Here is a 15,768-nt window from a genome sequence, read left to right as displayed (position 1 = left end):
CCCCTGCTTAATCAGTTAATCCTCTGGGTCTCCGTGTGTGTGTTTGCGTGCAGGCTTTGGATGATGGCATCTTTGTGTTCTTTGCCGGAGAAATGGTTGTGAAGATGGTGGCTCTCGGGGTCATAGGTCAGAGCGGTTACCTAGGCGACACATGGAACAGATTGGACTTCTTCATTGTTATAGTGGGGTGAGTGCTTGACAGATGCGCGCGCAGCCGACGCGCACTCACACGCAGGCGCGCCTGACATTAAATATGAGCCAAGAGTGTGTGCGTCTGTGTGTGTGCATGTGTGTGTGTATGTGTGTTTTGTGTAAAGCTTAGACACTTGTTTAATGCCAGTTAAATGTCAAGCGTGTGTGCGCGCGTGCTTAGACATATCAGTGGAAGTGTGTGTGTGTGATAGCTCCACAGAATGACAATCGTATCATTTGGTCATGAGAGACACAGACCTCGGTGATTGGTAGTTAAAAGGCTCTGTATCCCGGAGTTCTGCTAGAGTCCCTGTAGGCATTCAGAGTCTGCCAAGGTCAGGCTGATCAGGATGCCGGTGACACAGCGGTGGCTTTCCCTCTGCGCAGAATGCTGGAGTACTCGCTGGACGGACACAACGTCAGCTTATCAGCTATCCGGACTGTTCGAGTTCTCCGCCCACTGCGAGCCATCAACAGAGTTCCCAGTGAGTCTTTCTCCTTTTATTTATTTATTTATTGTCTTACCCCCCTCCCCTCCAGCATGCAGCTCACACAGAAACTGGGTTACTTTATTGTCTTTCATGGCTTTGACTGTACGTCCGCACAATGGGCTGAAACTGTGAGGCTGATTTAAAGTGCTGACTCAACCTTTGAAAGTGTGCCCGCATACAAGCTGGGTGAGCAGTGCAGGAGAACAGTCGGGACAAGAGGACAGTGCAGCAGGTTAAAAATCCTCAAAGAGACCAGAGGGGAAGCAACTAGGAGTCTTTTTTCCTGAGAGTGCAATTCAGCTGATCGATGCCTCGAAACAGAAGAAGTAGAGAAGGCTGCTGTGCAGGCCCAGGAGAGCATCACCAGAAAGCTTTTGGCGATATGTGCAGGGTGTAGACTCCAGAAAGCCACTGGCTGTTGGAAGAAATGTTAAATCTGATGATTTTGTAGTTTACGAAAACATGTCCAATCAGCTTCCCGCTCCCCTTTAATTGGAGCAGAAAGGGCCGCGATTCCTGCGCGGCTCATCCGATGTGGAAACACCTTAGCTGAGAGTCAGCAACATCGTTAGTCACAGCCGGGACGATGAAGAGCGTGTCACCGTCCTTGCACGCTCCGACTAGATTGTAAATCCCACTTCATTTCTTTAACTTCCCGAGCTACGCACCTGCTGCAGCTCGCCCCGTGATGGATGCACGTGTAAATAAATCAGGACATTGTGAACAATGTCAAGCGAATCATTGTGATGCTTGTGTTGTTCTTGATAGCTCACCGCGCAAGTTGGCCAGCCAACTTTATGTCTTTTTTTTTCTTTTTACTACACTCGGTGACCTTGCTGCGGCTCTCATTGAGTTCTTGTAAAATCTGAGAGTGTTTTTAAAGTAGGAACGAGTAGAGAAGAAGGAAGGAGGAAGATTTTGTATGTGCTCTCTTTAGGAGAGTGGAGTAAGAGCCAATTATCGGTGTTGCCATTCAGCTAATTGCACTGCCTGCGTTTTGTGCAGAATACATAAAGAGTCCTGTCTGGCCAACATTTACTGTGACTGACATTTTGCTAAAGTTTGCATTGACTTATTGCTGATCTTTGCTTGTCTGTCTACCCTTCTGTGTTTATGCTGTGTGTGTGTGTGTGTGTGCACTGATAGGTATGCGCATCCTTGTGACCCTCCTGCTGGACACACTTCCTATGCTGGGAAACGTGTTGGCGCTCTGCTTCTTTGTCTTCTTCATCTTCGGCATCGTTGGCGTACAGCTGTGGGCGGGGCTACTGAGGAACCGCTGTTTCATGGGAGAGGATGTGAAGATGTGAGTTGCTATAGTGACCAGCCGATGTCACAGCACGAGTTGCGCCAGCTTTGTTGCTCCAACCTGTCAAAAGTTTGCTCACAACTGATCAGCTTCTCTCTCTCCTTACTCGGGGATCGATATCACAGATGGGCTGATCTTGTTTGTTCTCTAATCAGCTCCGTGCTTCCCGTTGGACACTTTGAGCATCAGGGATCACAAATCAAGGGATTTGGAAGGCTAAATAAATTTAGGGAGCTGTTTTTCAGTGGCTGCCTCTGAGCGGCACACAGTAAAACCATCTGAGTTTGCTGTCACTCCAGTTCTCCCCCACACAATCCTTCATGTCACGCTCGATCACAGTCTAACTGATGATGTTACCGTCACTCCCACTCCCACTCCCGCTCACATGCTCACAAACATGACCACATATTATCACACAACATCAGATAACGTCTGTTTCGCCTTCTTAGATAGCAACTTGGACAACAATCAGTGATGGTGTTGTGGTGACGCATTGTTGTTGTGCCAAACATTCACTCATTTGATAATGAATTTGTGGTTCTTGCCAGTAACTAACTTTATTTATACGGCAGCTTTGCAAAGGAATCTGTGGTGATGCTGGAGAAGCAAAGACTGAAATTAATCTCTAGCAGCAGCAGCCTCGACCATAAGTGTCCTCTTATAACTTTGCCCCGTACAGTATTGTGCAGAAATCTTGAACCACCTCTTATTTCTTTATAGTTTGCTTTCAAGGAGCCAGATTTTCTTGTAATTTTTTAAAAGTGGTCTATGAATCATACAAGCGAACTCAAGGGATGAATCAGTGTTTTGCGTACACACAGCAGACAACTTATCAAAGACCCAATTCTAAATTGTATCTTTACACACTTTGTTACCAGCAGCCTGTCACAAAAACGCATTATTTATTCCTATTTCTTTTCTAGAGTTTATGTAAAATTGATATGGTTTCTGAAAGAGACTCGGGCCAGGGTATTCCTTTAAGCGAAGAACAGTGCGTTTATTCACAGTGAACACAATCACCAAGTGGCTTTAAACAACGTGCAGGGGAAACGGGTCCGGGTCGCCAGGGTCCGTGGGAAACAGGGTTAGGGGAAAAGGTGCTCCACACTTTCTGTACAAAAGGCTCCTCCTCAGTCACTCCTCTCAGAATCCGGTTCCAAAAACGATCTAAACACAAAAGGTCGGGTTAGCGGGATAATAACAAAGGGCTTTCAAGATGCAGGTTGGCAGATACACAAGTTTGACTGACGCTGATAGCTCAATGATCCAGTGAAGACTAGTGCAGACTCGCCATCTTAAGTAGTGCAGTAATCAGCTGGGATCAGCGGCCGGTGCGGTGATGAGAGCAGGTGTGTGGGCCAGCAGCGGGAGCCCGCAATGAGCGTCGTCGCGGCGAGAGAGAGAGAGAGCAAACAAACCACAAACATATTGCCTAATAGAGGGTCGACCAGCGGGGCACAGGGACCATGACAAAAATGCCAAAGATAACACAGCTTGTGATGCATGAAGTAGTATTTTTGAACCACCAAGATCCCAAAGAGCTGTTAGCTGAAAACTTAGCATATCTCGTCGTGGTGTGCAGTGGGACCTTGAAAAATTGAGGAAACTGCACAAGTGGAGGACCAAAGAAGCAATGACTTGCCTGTAGCAGACAAGCGGTATCTGAAAGTCATGTGTTTAAGATATGGTAAAAAAAAAAAATCCAAAGTCCACAGGATCTAAGAAATGCATCTGGACCTTCAGGTGATCCATCTTCTGCTCACTAAAGAAATGGTCTCAGGTAGAAGGTGGATGTCAGATCAGGAGCAAGAGGTATTTGGTAATTTTTGGTTGAAGTCATCAATATGTATGAAAAAGGTCAAGATAAAGGTGCAACAGTAAGTGTCTACATGCATGACAATGGTCCCAAACACACTGCTAATAAAAATATACCAAGATAGAAAAAGACATAATGAAACAGCGTCAGTCATGGATTGGCCTCCCCAGTGCTCATATTTCCTATTCTCCTAGCAAAAAATCATTAAATGAAGAGTTACTTAAGAGTTGCGCACATAATGTACAACATCTGTATGAGGAAAGTCAATATGAAGGAGTTAGCTTTAGCAGGAGCCCACTGGGTCTGAGCACCTGGTTTCTAAATTATGGTGGGATGTAAGGTTTATAAGATAATATATCCTAGTGTGTCCTCTTTAAATTCATTATGCATACGCTGAAGTTCAGAGACCCTGAAACAGATTGAGTTACCAGGGTCACTACTTGGTGACTTGTTGTGGGTCGAGTGAATTAACTTGAAGAAAAAATATGAACTCACAGTTTAGAAGAGGCAGCAAAGCAGAGGGAGTTAAATATACACCTTATTAAAACTGAATAACAATGATAACACACACAAAACCACAGTGCAGGGAACAAACAAGCCCCTGTTTGACCTTTTTAGGGGTATTTTTCTCCTTCAGTTACATTTATATAACATATCCATCACACTGGATGTAAAAAACATGACATGATCCACTGGCTTGAGCTCTCCGGTTCTGAAGCTTCTAGTTGAACATTTTATGGTAGATCTGATGGATGACTGGACATTAGAACAAATGCAAATTAAAAGCACTTTCCACTTTTTTCTTCCTGAAGGCTACTGACCGCTATCAGCTTCATCTCCTTCATACTGCATAGTATGAGTCATGCTGAAAAAACACACGTAGAAACTCCGGCTGCTGTTCTTTGACTTTATTAAACAGCTGTGGCATCACCCAGCAGCGGGATAGAGGCCCTCCAAATTGCGAGCAATTTACGCAGGTGGCACAGCAGCGTAACTTCATTAATTATTTGCATCTTCTGGTGTGTCATTGTGATCTTACGTCGCCTTATTAACCTAAATGTTTTCTGCTCAGCAGCTGCGCAGATTTGCAGCTTCCACAGTGAAAAGACTGGGAACAAAGCGTTCGTGCTCAGGATGGATCTGGCACCTTCAGAGCTGTCAGGGATACATTTTTATTTCAGCTGGTTTCTCCCAGAATCACTTTTTTTTTTTTGCTGCTTAATGTAAGGACATTACTGCCAGCGTGGAATTTATCTGGGCGCTCATGGAGATGATAAACAAGGCAAAACACTGCCTCATTATGAAAACACAATACACATTTTATCACAACTTTAACTGAGCCAGTGCAAATATTAATATTTCCCAGATTTGCAAATAGTTATCAGCATAACCATAAGAAGAAATGGAAAAAAATAACTCCTCAGCTGAAAGTATTTGGGTACAGGGGATAAACCTGGGGTGTTTTATTTTTCTTTGTGAGTCATCAGTGCTTCCTGGAGGTGATTTTTTTTTATCGTTACATTTTTTGAAATGTTATATCATCGAATCTTAAGCTTACATCATAAGTTCAAGAAGGCACGCAGCTCCAAAGCAAAGCCCAAGAGTCTGAATGCTTTGGCTTCTCTCTGGAGGAATCTGGGCATTCAGAGGGTTAAGATTGAATTCTGACACTGGAATTTTTACCAATAGAGTTGAGTGAGTAGATAATAGTTTATTGTACAAGATTTTACAAAATGACATTTGCAAAATGATTTCCAGCTGTTTCACTTAATTTGCAACATAATGCGCACAGTTCAGCTGGAATTACTTTCTGCTGCAGGAACAGCTCCTTTCCTTACCGTCTGCAGTAGTTGTTAAAGTTGTTAACCGACTCTCGCTTAGCCCACAAGAAGCCCACTGCACAGTATCCGGTACCATTTTAGCAAAACAAACCCTTCTCCAGTTTCATGTTCACTATAAAGATTTTGATTTTTTCTGCTTCATAAACAACAAAATGACCTTTCCTAATAAGAAGTGAGGCAGCAGCGCTCCCCCGTGACCCTCCTCTACACCACACATGATTGATTGCTTATCTCTCCAATGCACCCTCCCTGGGTTTTTTTTGCTTTTTCCCTTCATCTGTGTTTCCCTCTCTGTTTCCTCATTTCCTACTTTAGCACCTCTGTGTGTTTCACACCGTCTTTCATTTGTTTCCCCAAGAAAACAGACCTTTGAAGGAAACAGTAGGTCAATAAAATGATTTATCTTTTTGAAAACCATTCGAATCCAACCCAGCAACTCAGCGTTTGTGTTTGAGGTCCGCTCCGTGTTACTCGTGCTTGATGCTGGCTTACTTGTGAGATCTGTGCAGCCGGGGCCAAATATAACTTCCTTTCTGCCATTGTTCAGAATTAACTTCATACAATTTAAAAAACACAACACGCACACATGTACACACACATCCATGAGCCATAATGGGAGACATTTTTCTTCACGCAGTCTTGTTGTCATAAATACCCACTCTCACATTACACTCATTACTCTGCAGCTGAAGTAGTTACCAAGAAATGCACTGTTTACTTCAGTTTAAGTATCATTTGACAAAAACAGTTTAATCATTTTTGAAAAGATGATTTTGAAAGAAATGGTATATTATTTGTTTCTTGGCAGTAAAGAAAACAATCAACATTTTTTGTTGCCCTCTTATATTCGGTTATGCTTACACGAAGCAAAATCTAACATCTGTTAACTCATGAAACTTCTTCTTCTTCAGGAAATATAACATTTCCTTCCTGAATGGTTACTATCGGCCCGACGGCACAGACGACCACCCTTTCATCTGCTCCATGGAAAGAGAAAACGGGATGCTCCGGTGCACTGATGTGCCTCGTCGCCGAGTAGGCAGGACTTCCTGCTTGCTGGATGCTGGGGAGGCCCTACCAGAGATGGGCCTCAGAGTAGATGAGCCCGGGTCTTGTGTGAACTGGTATCAGTATTACAATGAGTGTCGTGCTGGGGAATTGAACCCACACAAAGGAGCTATTAACTTTGATAACATTGGATATGCGTGGATTGCCATTTTTCAGGTAAATGTCTCGAGGATTAATCACAGGAATCTGATTGGCTACCATGAGGTGCACACTACATATCGCTGTTGTTGTCTGTGTGCATGTTTTCATTCAGGTAATTACTCTTGAGGGTTGGGTAGACATCATGTACTATGTCATGGACGCACATTCTTTCTACAACTTCATCTACTTCATTTTCCTCATTATAGTGAGTACATGCTTATAGCACAAATGCCCACACACACATCCATATATATACATAAAAAATTCTACTTATTGTATGTGACGTGTGTCGTCCTCTCTAGGTGGGCTCCTTCTTCATGATCAACCTGTGCCTGGTCGTAATAGCAACGCAGTTTTCTGAAACGAAACAGAGAGAACACGCCTTAATGAAGTCAGAGCAGCGCGCCCGCCAGCTCCATCAGTCGGCCTCTACGCTGGCCAGCGATAGCCAACCAGGGAGCTGCTACGAGGAGATCATCCGTTACCTGGCGCACCTGGGCCGTAAGGCTTGGCGACGGCTCTCCCGCTGCTACGCTCAGACGCGCGCGCGCTTTCGCTGCTCGTGCGCGTGCCACAGAGAGCAAGGTGGCGGATCTGCCAGGGGCGGTGGGGCCGGGGAGATGAACGGTCTCGCCCACCGGCACTCAGGCCACGCCCCTAATGACTTGTCACACCTTCATCAGCTTTATCATCATCATCACCAAAACCATCAGCCTCAGACTGACCCCGCCGTCAGTAATGGAGGCAACGGCTTTAATTATCCCTTCATAGCGCCCCTCTTCAGTCACGGGGATGCAAAGGACCAGGACCAAAAGAGGCTGGTTGCTAAGGAGACCGGCAACAGACTGCCGCAGCTGGTGCTGGAGCACGGTGAGGATGAAGGGATGTGTGTGAATGTTTGAAAGTGTGTGAATCACAGTGTCACACTCTGACTATTACACGTGTGGAAGCAGCGAGTTTGATGTCCAGGATTAAAGGCTTTAAAATTCCCATAGACTGTATGTAAAAGATGGACATGAGTGCTAACATGAGCATTTTCCATGAAAAGTGTGACGCAAACCAGAAACGGGAACTCTTTTCCTTTGAAGCAAAAGTTACAACTCTTGAAATGGACATCGAAATGTGTTGATTGCTTACAAATTAGCAGTAAGGAAGCACTTTTACTTTGACTTTGAGCATTGTCGATTTCCGGTTTGTGCTGCACTTTTTCAACTTCCACTACAACTCAGAGAGTAAGTGGCAATTGTTTGCAGTCTGTGTAGTCTACAGACCCGCAAAGCAATCTGTTAGCGACCAAAGTAAATGCATGGATGTTTTGGGAGGAGTATCACGATTTCACCTGGAGGAAGACAGCAACTTCCATCCAGCTGGGGAAAACACATTTTTCCGTAGTGACTGGAGCTTGCTAGGAGGTTGCAGACTGGTCTCTAGGCCTGTGTGACTGAGGCCCCTAGCAGCTGTCATCTTGGTATTTTCAAACCTGGCGTGACGAGTGTGGGGTGGCTCTGAGACCTTGGCTTGTGTCTTGGTAAAGCATTTCTTACTTCATCCCATTTTTTAAACCCTAATGAAAGACCTTAATTTACAAAATGTCATAATGAGTTATTAAATAAGACTTGAAACTATCAACTGAGCCTGTAATCTAATCAGGACAGGAATCATCACAAGCCAAGGGCAGTTTTCCAGTAGATTTCCTTATGCCATGTACATCTTTTTGCAACCATAACGCAGGTTCAAGACAGCTCCACATTGGCTTCAGTTTTCAAACCTGGAAACTACAATAAGTCCATCTTTTAATACAGTCTATGATTACTCCCCTGTTTTGCTGTTGTTCGTTTGAATAATCTTTGTTTTTGTTTAATTTGAGAAATAATCTCTGGCAGTCCCAAATTAACCAAGAATATATCTTCCCACTTGCCCTCAGCTGTATTTCAAATTCAGATCACTTCAGATTTATTTAGTGAAACTTTGATATCTGTGCGACATTCACCACCTTTAACACTGCGCAGGCACATTTAATTTTCTTTTCGGAGCTCAAAGCAGTATGATAAAAGAAGCAGAGCCACTGTCTGTTACACTCTGAGCACATTTTTATGCACGGAAAAGGCGAGCAGAATTCAATAACGCTGTGTGTCCCTTATACAAGACGACACTAAGGGGTATTATAATTCAAATTCTTGTGGCTACACTGAACATGTAACGTATGCAAGTTCATGCAGCAGCCACACGCTTCCACTACACTGAAAAAAAGGCCATGTTGGATTTACTTGATTCAATAGTGGACATTTGTTGCACACAAATGTTTTGCTTTGGCAGAAACCTAAACAACTGAGTTAAATCAACACAACTTTTTCATATTCAGTAAACCTGTGCATTTTGTGTTCATAAAACACGATTGAAACATGTTCAGATGAAGTAAGTTGAGCTCTTGGAATATTTTAATCCTTCACAATTTTGTCATTTTATTTCAACACTATTCAATAACTTTTACCCCAATACTACTTGGTCACTTAAATACTACATGTTGTCTTCATATTACATAATGTTCAACAAAATCTACAGTCTGGTTACCATAAAAATTGAATGGATTTACAATGACTACCATCCTCCGGGTTGCAGGAGGGCTGGGAAATAACCCTGAAGTGATAGGTTACGAGGCAGGGTACACCCTGGACAGCTCACCAGTCTATCACATAGAAACAAACAACCACGTGCACTTACATTCACGGGTAATTTAGAATCACCAGTTAACCCTAACTCTAATAACTGCATGACTTTTAACTGTGGGAGGAAACCAGAATACCCAGAGAGAAGCCGCTGCAAACTAGCCAGAATGTGGATTTGAACCCAGGACCTTCTTACTGTGAAGCAACAGCACTAACCAGCATGCCAACAATCTAGGAAATACAGGAAAGCTATGATTTCCTGTATTTGATGCAGAATTTTTTTGTTTTTGTCCTCGACAGGTTAATCCACAATAAATAGCAATAGCATGCACGTGGTGTGTGTGTAGTTCTCTGCCTCTTATAACTCCAGTGATTTTCCTGCAGTTTGAAATCTTGTGCGATCTTGTGAATTTCATGAGTTCAGCAACTAACCACTCTTACTAGATTGTATCCTGTCATCTCAACAAGAACAAATTAAGTTTTTGAATTCCATGCAAATCCTACATGATTTAATTACGTTCATAGAAACATGAAATTATTGTGTTCAAATTACAAGGTAGACTTTTTTAATGTAACAACCACCCAATTTACTTTTTTTGGTATACCAAAAAAAGTAGAGGTGGCTGCTCGACTTGACTGAGATGGATGCCTTCCTGAAACCACGATCCAAAGAGTGCGAGACTGAAATCCCGTGCAGTGTCGCGGGATTTAACATTGCTATATTATTGACTTACTTCACTTGAACATGATATGAACAATTTAATCTACCCTCTCTGCATATTATGTAGTTTCTACAGTATATAGTTACACTTAACTTTAAAGCATGAGGCAATTGTGTTAAATACACGCAAGATGCTTACGTAAATCCAAGAGCTGGCCAATCCCTTTTTTTCAGTGTATAATCAATAAGGCTGGCAGATCAGCTGCGTAAATGTGTAAATGCTATGGAGAGCCACTCTGCAAACAGAAAAAAGACCAGCCTCCTCTTTTTTTTCTTGTTCTTTTGCAGAGTGTTGGATCATAAAGTGTTCGTATATATGAATGCTTTTTATTTTGCCAGTACCAGCTGGCAGTTTCATAGTAACTTTATATCTTACGTCATCCACTGCAGTCTGTAGTCTTACCCATGTCGCACAAACTTAGTGAAAAATGTGAAGTTTCAGAGCGCTGTGCAGACACGACACAATCCCGAAACAAAACTCCCCGTCTGGTTTCACCTCTGCCTCACACAGCACTGCAGGAGCTAAAAGATAAGCTTGTGTTTACCGTAGCCTGAGCATTATCCATGTAATGAGATGATGTATGTGACAAAAGGAGGACTATATGTTTACAGCGGCTTTAAAATGCCATGAACAATCATGCTGTTAAAAAGCATCAAGCAAATGCCATCATTCCTCACAACAGCAAAGCTTTGAGGAAAAATGTGAAAAACTGGAAAATCATTCAGATAATCTGTTGTACTATTCAAGCCTAAAGGTTGAAGTGTCTCCAGACAATTGATCCAAAACATTTCTCTTTTTATCTACATCTTCTCCTTTGTGGGGCCTTGCGTGCTTGATTCCCTGAAATCTCTGTGGAGAGATGGGATGCAAATATTCAGGAAGATGACTTGTAGCAGAATACTGAAGATCTTTTAACAAGATTCTTTGCCTTATATGGGATAACCTGAAAACCTTTGAAACTATGCATATTTATTTTCCCACATCGACACATCGAGCATTGCTGAAAGCAGTATAAAAATGCAGAACTGTGCAAAAGTCTTGACCCGTCCGTTTTTTTAAAGTGGTCTTGAACAATGGTTCTCCGGGTTGTCTGAAGATCTTTCAAAGTTTTTATTCAGACTAAAAAAAAAAAATAATAATTTCAGATCAGTCCTAGTACCTGACCGTCTTTACAGGAATTCTTTCTTTAAGAGACTGATCATTCAGGGATAAAAACACCTAACTCAAGAGATGGACCAGTGCTGGATCTGTGCATTTCAGACAACTTAGCAATGAGCCATTTTAAAACTATATCTTTAGGCACTTTAGTTAAAGCTATGAGAAATGCCAAAGATAACACAGTTTGACAGTCATAAAATAATGTTTGTGCTCCAACAAGAGCCATTAGTCAAAAACTTGGCATATCCCAGCATGGTGTGCAGTGTATCCTTTAAAAATGTCTGGAAACAGGTCAAGTGTAGGACAAAAGAAGAAATGGCAGGCCTAACAACTGTCTACAGCGGATGAACAGTGTCTGAAAGTTTTGTCCTTAAGAAATGGGAGGGAAAAAAATCCAACAAAGACCAGACACAGGACCTGCGAGATGTATCTGGACCTTCAGCTGATCCATTTACTATTCACTGAACCCTCGAAATGATCTCAGTGGAAAGATGGCTGTCAAGAAGCCATTTTTAAGGAAGCGAAAGAGAGAGACAAGACTGAAGTATGAAAATTACACAAGAACTGGACTGTAAAAAATATGGTTCAAATCATCGCCAGGATCAGAGGAGGAGACAGAAAGAAATGATGGGTGGCTCGAGACTTTTTCACATAAAAAACTCTACCAGACAATGTTGAATTACACATATAATTTCTAAGACAAGAACTTAATTTAAAGGCATGCTCCATAAAACTGCACTCTCACTAAACTCGAAGATTCACTTGGGAGAATAAAAATATACGGTCAACATCAAAGCAGCAGAGGCCAAGATATCCTGTCTTTTAATTCCCAGTATGAGTCATGTTCCAAAAACACATTGCGACTCCACAGCCCAGTTGGTAACGCAGCCTTTTCATTAAAATTTTGTTATCTCAAAAGTCCAAGCTGAATTAATCCGGGTAATCCTGACATCATCAGCCCCCCCCCCCCCCCCCCCCCTTCCACGGCTCCCTGCGTGTTTCACAGCACTTTAAGCATCCGTTTTCACATATCAGCGTTTAATACACTTCAGTGATGCAATAAATTCTGACTGTAGTTGGAGAACTTTGCAGCAGAAGTCATTCAGCGTGGTGCTACGTGAAAGCCACCCTCATCTCCTGATTAGTGTATTTCCTGTGTATGTAGTGAAGTCAGTCATTTTCAACAAGTCTGCCTTGAAGGCAGTTTTATCTATACACATGCACACACACACCGCAGAACGACCAGATTGGATTTACTATATCAGTCTCCAGTGAAACATGAATTTGTTGTAATTGTGATGACAAGTGAACTGCTCGTGCTAGATTAGTGTTTGTTGTTATGTCGTTGGAGCATTCCTCCGGAGTGCCTTACTAATGAATTCTGCTGAAATCTTACCCCCCCCCAAGCTTCCTCCACCCTCACAAAACGCACATACACACACACACTTGAGCATCCTTGTTCTAATAACAGAGCTCTCCGTCTGCACAAAGCAACCCCCCACCCCCCCTCACTAGCACAGTGGTTTCCATGTTATTGAATTTTTGTTTTCCAGAAATGAAAAGAAACCCCTCTCCTTTGCCGAGCCGAGAATATATTAAATGACAGAGTGTCTGCATACAGAAGCGACGTTTTACTCTACCCTCGTGGATGCATGATTGATGTGGCCTCTCCTCTGATCTCTGTCTGTGCAGGAGGCTCTGCTGGGCATCCGGCGTTACTGTTGCCGGGCGAAGTCCCCGGAGAGTCCTCGGTATGCCCGTACTGCATCTACTACAACCAACTTAGTGACGGCGAAAATGTTAACGAGCAGCCTGAAGAGCAGCGCTGCGGCCACTCGTGTCACAGTAACAGCCCGTGTCACTGTAGCAGCTCGTGCCTCAGTGACGCGCAGCTGTCTGAGCCAAAGAAGAGGCTGTGGGAGTGCGGCTGGGCGAGGCTCAGAACTAAACTGGAACTTATTGTTGGCAGCAGATACTTCAGCAGAGGAATCATGATTGCCATCCTTATTAATACTCTGTCGATGGGCATAGAGTACCACGAGCAGGTAAGTGTGCGCACGTGTGTGGGGTGCGCGCCTCTCGCAGATTGGCTGCGACTACAATTTGATTGAAAATTGATGCGCTAATCACCGTGTGCGGTGGAGTCAATAAACTTACCCTCCAATCAACACTTACAGCAGCGAGCATATGGGATCACGGAGAGAGTGTGCGTGTGTGTGTGTGTGTGTGTGAGAGACTGTGTGTGGGTGTGTGCAGGCATGTATCAGGAGATGGAGAAACTCATAAGACCTGAAGTGTTAATTAAAGCGTGACCCTGGGACAGGACGGGGGGAGGGGGGTGGGGGCAGAGCGAGGAGAAGCGAGTGGATGAGTGAGGTGGAGAGGGAGGACAGATCTGACATTGTGATTGGCTGAAAGGCAGCGGGAGATTGTGTTTGGCCTATTTCCTGAACAATATGACAAATCTGGATGGCTTTAACTTCTCCGATAGCTAAAATTTAAGGATGAGAGCTGCCCTATTTGACCTATTTTATCCCTTTTGGCCCAAAATCAACAAAGAAGCAATGCAAATAAATATAATACGTGAACGCATCCATCTTTTATCATCCAAAACTGTGACATACGCAAATAGCTTTACAGTTTCTTTTACCAGTGTTTCCTCATTTCAATCAGGATGACCAGTGCTGTTTATTCTGAAAAACCCTATGAGAGCAGCTGTGTGTCACGCAGATGGCGCTGAGCATGCTCAGAGAAGCAGTTTCTCATGTGCACTCATTTGTTGGTTTAAGGAGCAGAGCAAAAGAAGAAAAAACGGTGTCTATGTTCTCTGTAATTTCAAGAAATGTCACCAGCTTCCATGATTTATTTCTTTCATGTACTTTTACTGTCGTAGTTATTGTACGACAGCAGCTCTGTGGCTCAGAGGTATAAACTATGCTAGACTTTATGCAGACTACTTGTTATTATGATTTGTGAATAATATTAACTCTTGTGTTTTGTTGACGTTGGCTTGACTTCGTCTTTGTTTGGGTCCCACAAACCCAGCTGCTGCGTCTGGGAAGAAAGTATAAGATGTCAAATCCAGAGCGTTTGCTGTTAGCATGTTTTTCTGATCTTGTTAAAACCCAGCAATAATCCTGTTTAGTCTAATCTATCACAGTATGTAATACAGGATTATCTGTATGCACCATACTGTGTAAAAGTCTTGAGCCACCTATCATTTGTTTATATTTTCCTTCCAAGGAGGAAGACTTTATTGAAAGTTTTAAAGAGGTCTTGAGCAATACTTGTTCAAGCTTTCTGAATGTCTGTCAAAGATCAAAGATCCACTTCACACTGACCTCTGAATCATTCAAGCATACAAAAAGGCATCTAACTGAAGCGATAAACCAGTGTTGTGTGTACACGTAACAGTCAAATGAAAAAATAGCAACCTAAAACAGATAAACAGTACCTGAAAGTCGGGTAAATTGGAAAAAATCAAGCAAAAACACAACACGGGACTTGAAAGTTACATCTGGAACTTCGGTTGATCCATCTACTTTTGAGGCTTCATCAGAAATGGTCTCAGTGGGAGGGTGGCTGTCTAGAAGTCATTCTTAAAGAGGTGAAACAAGGAGAAACGGCTGGAGGAGAACAGAATAGACTAACAACCGTAATGTAAAACATGATGGAGGCTCTGTCATGGTTTGGGGCCCCATTTCAGCCATTGGTGCTGGAGAAATGAATTGATTAAATTATGAACACCGAAAAATACCGTCACATTTTGATCCATCATGCAAGGCCATCTTGAAAGCATCCGATTTGCAGCACTTCATTTTCAACATGACAATGATCCCAAACATACTGCTAATGTAGTAAAAGTATAGAAAAACACACAATGAACCCAGACCTCTACATTACTGAAGCAGTTGTAACATGTTCTGGTGAGGAAGCAGTGGCTAGCAGGACCAGCGGGCATGTGGTGGGGAGGTTAACTGGACAACTCGGCGGCCAGTCGGTTAGACAGAACAACAGACCTTTATTTGGCGTTAACAGAACAAGACCATACAAGTCAAGTCTCCATGGCTTTACCCTGTTCCTACATACATGTGCTGAGGTTAGTTCAGGGGTGGGCAATCTCAGTCCACGAGGGCCGGTGTCCCTGCAAGTTTTAGATGTGTCCCCGAACCAACACAGCTGATTTAAATGGCTAAATTAGCTCCTCAACATGTCTTGAAGTTCTCCAGAGGCCTGGTAACGAACTAATCATGTGATTCAGGTGTGTTGACCCAAGGTGAGATCTAAAACCTGCAGGGACACCGGCCCTCGTGGACTGAGATTGCCCACCCCTGGGTTAGTTAATTGCCTGCGCCAGCCTGTTG

The 15,768-nt window shown here is 43.2% G+C and overlaps 1 protein-coding gene across 2 annotated transcripts in view; it reads left to right on the top strand.

Moving 5' to 3' along the window:
- Positions 1-15,768, top strand: part of LOC146517214 (voltage-dependent T-type calcium channel subunit alpha-1H-like) — a 65,200-nt gene that overhangs the window by 12,804 nt on the left and 36,628 nt on the right. For both annotated transcript variants that reach the window (XM_085162723.1, XM_085162722.1), the window contains 7 exons: positions 54-187; positions 580-677; positions 1,830-1,989; positions 6,561-6,873; positions 6,971-7,063; positions 7,161-7,728; positions 13,097-13,449. In XM_085162723.1, the coding sequence (XP_085018849.1) occupies positions 54-187; positions 580-677; positions 1,830-1,989; positions 6,561-6,873; positions 6,971-7,063; positions 7,161-7,728; positions 13,097-13,449 (1,719 nt within the window). The remainder of the gene's footprint in view (positions 1-53; positions 188-579; positions 678-1,829; positions 1,990-6,560; positions 6,874-6,970; positions 7,064-7,160; positions 7,729-13,096; positions 13,450-15,768) is intronic.

Source organism: Neolamprologus multifasciatus, chromosome 6 (assembly GCF_963576455.1).
Source record: "Neolamprologus multifasciatus chromosome 6, fNeoMul1.2, whole genome shotgun sequence".
Lineage (NCBI taxonomy): Eukaryota > Metazoa > Chordata > Actinopteri > Cichliformes > Cichlidae > Neolamprologus > Neolamprologus multifasciatus.
The sequence above is the reverse complement of the archived record's forward strand: the minus strand, read 5'-3'. Positions and strand labels throughout refer to the sequence as shown.